Genomic DNA, 2465 nt, shown 5'->3' with positions numbered 1-2465 from the left:
CCCCCCCCGCCCCGCCCTCCTCCGGCTTTGTTACCGCTGCCCGGGGAGCCCCGCGGCGACCCTTGCTCCCGCCCCGCGGCCACAGTCCCGCTACCGGCTTTCTCCCCCTCCCCGTCGGAGTCCCGATCCTGATCCGGGGGGGCTGACCCGTCCCCACATCCCGCCGTCCATCCCACGGGGACAGCGGCCCGAGCCTGGCGCGTGGCTTGTGGGGGCAGGGGGCCCGATCCCGGTCTACGTTCCCCATCATCCCATACCAGGGCAGGAGAGGCCCAATCCTGGTCCTGGGGGGCTGGAGGGGGACCTGATCCGCTCTCTCCCCCTAGTGCTGTCTAGGAGCAGGGTCCTGATCCCTGCCTCCCCCCCCAGGAGGGCCCGATCCATCTCCCCTCATCCCAGGAGCCCCGATCCGGTTCCAGTGGACCCCGATCTGGCTTCCCCTGCCCCTGGGGTCCCCGATCTGTGCCCCACGCCGTGCACGCACCGATGGAGACGAGCTTGATATTCTCGCGCTCGAGGAACTCGAGGGCCACGGAGACGTTCTCCAGCTGCATCTGGCGGAAGGTGGGCCGGGCGTGGTACTTGCGGCCCATGGGCTTCTGGCTCAGCACTTCGAGCAGGGCGATGAGCCGTAGCCCGTCTGCCAGGTCAGCCTGCAGGCTAGCCACCCGCTTCTGCACGCATTTGAGGTGCTCGTTGCACCACCGTGTGAACGTGTTCTCCTGGATCTTCTTCCATGGTGCGTCCTCCGCCAGGTCCTTCTCAGTCGCCGGCATCTCGGGATCCGGCCCCGCTGCCCCGGTCCCGGTCCCCGACGAACTCCCACCCGGATTCGAACCCGCTGTAGCGGAGCGCCCAGTAGCGCCGCTCATGTTTTAAAAAGGGAGGGCGGGGCCTGGGAGGTAAGGGGCGGGGTTATGCAAACAATGGGGAGAGGGGGGCAAGCGGAGTGATTCTCCAAGCGGGAAGGGTGGAAGAATGGATCGTGAGCAGAGTTATGCAAATAACTGGATGAGACAGGAGGCAGGGTGAGAGGGAGGTGGGGTTATGCAAATAACGGATGAGAGGCGGAGAAAGGAGTGGGAGGGTGGGCTTGGAGGCGGAGTTATGCAAAATAAAAGAATGGACTGGAGATGGGAGAGAGGCAAGGAAAGGGATTGGGGGTGTCGAGGAGAGGCGGGGTTATGCTAATAAAGGAACGGGACTCCGGGGCGGAGGCGGGGCTATGCAAATGAAGGACGGGCCGACTAAGCAGAGGGTGGAGCCATAAGGCGGAGATGTCAAGGTTGGAGAGTCAGATGCTGATGAGTCGCCTATGCAGATAAAGGCGCGGATGGGCTGGGCGATGCAAATAAAGGGCCGGGGCCAGGGTGCCTGGCTGTGGCCCACGGATTTAAACGCGCAGAGACCTGCGAAGAGAAGAGGTGCGCGTGAGGCAGGGAATAAACCCAGACGTCCGGAAGAGGGGGAGGGAGGTGGGCTCCCCTGGGGGTGTGGGGATCCAGCCCTGGGAGGGTCCTGGATTACCCTCCTTGGTTGAAACCCCCCAGAGCGAGGCGGGTTAACCCTTCCAGTGCCGCTTCGGCGAAGGCACCTCCCCGCCCCCATTCTCCAGCCCCCTTCCCCCTTCCGAGGAGTTAGCTGTGTGACCCCCGGCCTGGGGGCTTCGAATTCTGCCGGAGGCGCCCCCTGGCGGCCGACGCCGGTACGTGTCTGTCAGCCAGTCCCCGCCTTGTAGCTGGGGAGTGAACCCAGGCGTCTGGGGGAGGGGGCTTCCCTCCCGCCGTAGCCCTGAGGTGCCCCTCACTCCCGACCTGCAGCCCTGCCCATCACCCCACGTTGCCCCTCACTCCCGGCCTGCAGTCCCCGGTGCAAGACCCTGGGCGCGGTCGCCCCGCCGGGACCGCCCCGCCCCGCTGGGACCTGCCTTCATATTTTCCCCTTATTTGGAGAGTCCCGTTTCCCTGGAAATTCGCAGAGAACCGGGATGAAAGAGACAGAGGCTGCGGGTCGGAAGTGAGGGGCACCGCAGGGATGTAGGAGGGGGACTGCACGTCAGGATTGAGGGGCACCGCGTCGCCATAGGGTGCTGCGGGTCGGGAGTGCGGGGAAGGGACCACCGCACTCACACGCGCGGTACTCCGGGATGCCCTAGAGGCAGGGTCTCAAACCCCCGCCCCCGACACACGTGCGGAACCCAGGCGTCCCAGGCGCTCTCAGAGAACCCAGGCGTCTGGGCACTGCCACCCATACAGAAGAACCCAGACACTTACAGGCAGAGAACCCAGGCGCCCGGGGCGCTGTGGCAGAGAACCCGGGCGTGGGGGAAGGGGCGGGCGTTCGGTGAGGGCTCACACCCATATACAACCCAGGCGTCCCGGGCGGGCTCCTAGAAGACCCAGGGGTCAGGCGCTCCTGCACCCCAGAGATGCTCACACGGCCCCGCCCACCCCCCGGTGCCGATC

The 2465-nt window shown here is 66.0% G+C and overlaps 1 protein-coding gene across 4 annotated transcripts in view; it reads right to left on the bottom strand.

The window, feature by feature from the left end:
* Positions 1 to 1409, bottom strand: part of FLNA (filamin A) — a 29031-nt gene extending 27622 nt beyond the window's left edge. For all 4 annotated transcript variants that reach the window (XM_006029319.3, XM_006029320.3, XM_006029321.3 and 1 more), the window contains exon 1: positions 485 to 1409. In XM_006029319.3, the coding sequence (XP_006029381.2) occupies positions 485 to 872 (388 nt within the window). In that variant the 5' untranslated portion in view covers positions 873 to 1409. The remainder of the gene's footprint in view (positions 1 to 484) is intronic.
* Between the last annotated feature and the right edge of the window lie 1056 nt (positions 1410 to 2465).

Source organism: Alligator sinensis, unplaced genomic scaffold (genome assembly GCF_000455745.1).
Source record: "Alligator sinensis unplaced genomic scaffold, ASM45574v1 scaffold1023_1, whole genome shotgun sequence".
In the NCBI taxonomy this organism is placed as follows: domain Eukaryota; kingdom Metazoa; phylum Chordata; order Crocodylia; family Alligatoridae; genus Alligator; species Alligator sinensis.
The sequence above is the reverse complement of the archived record's forward strand: the minus strand, read 5'-3'. Positions and strand labels throughout refer to the sequence as shown.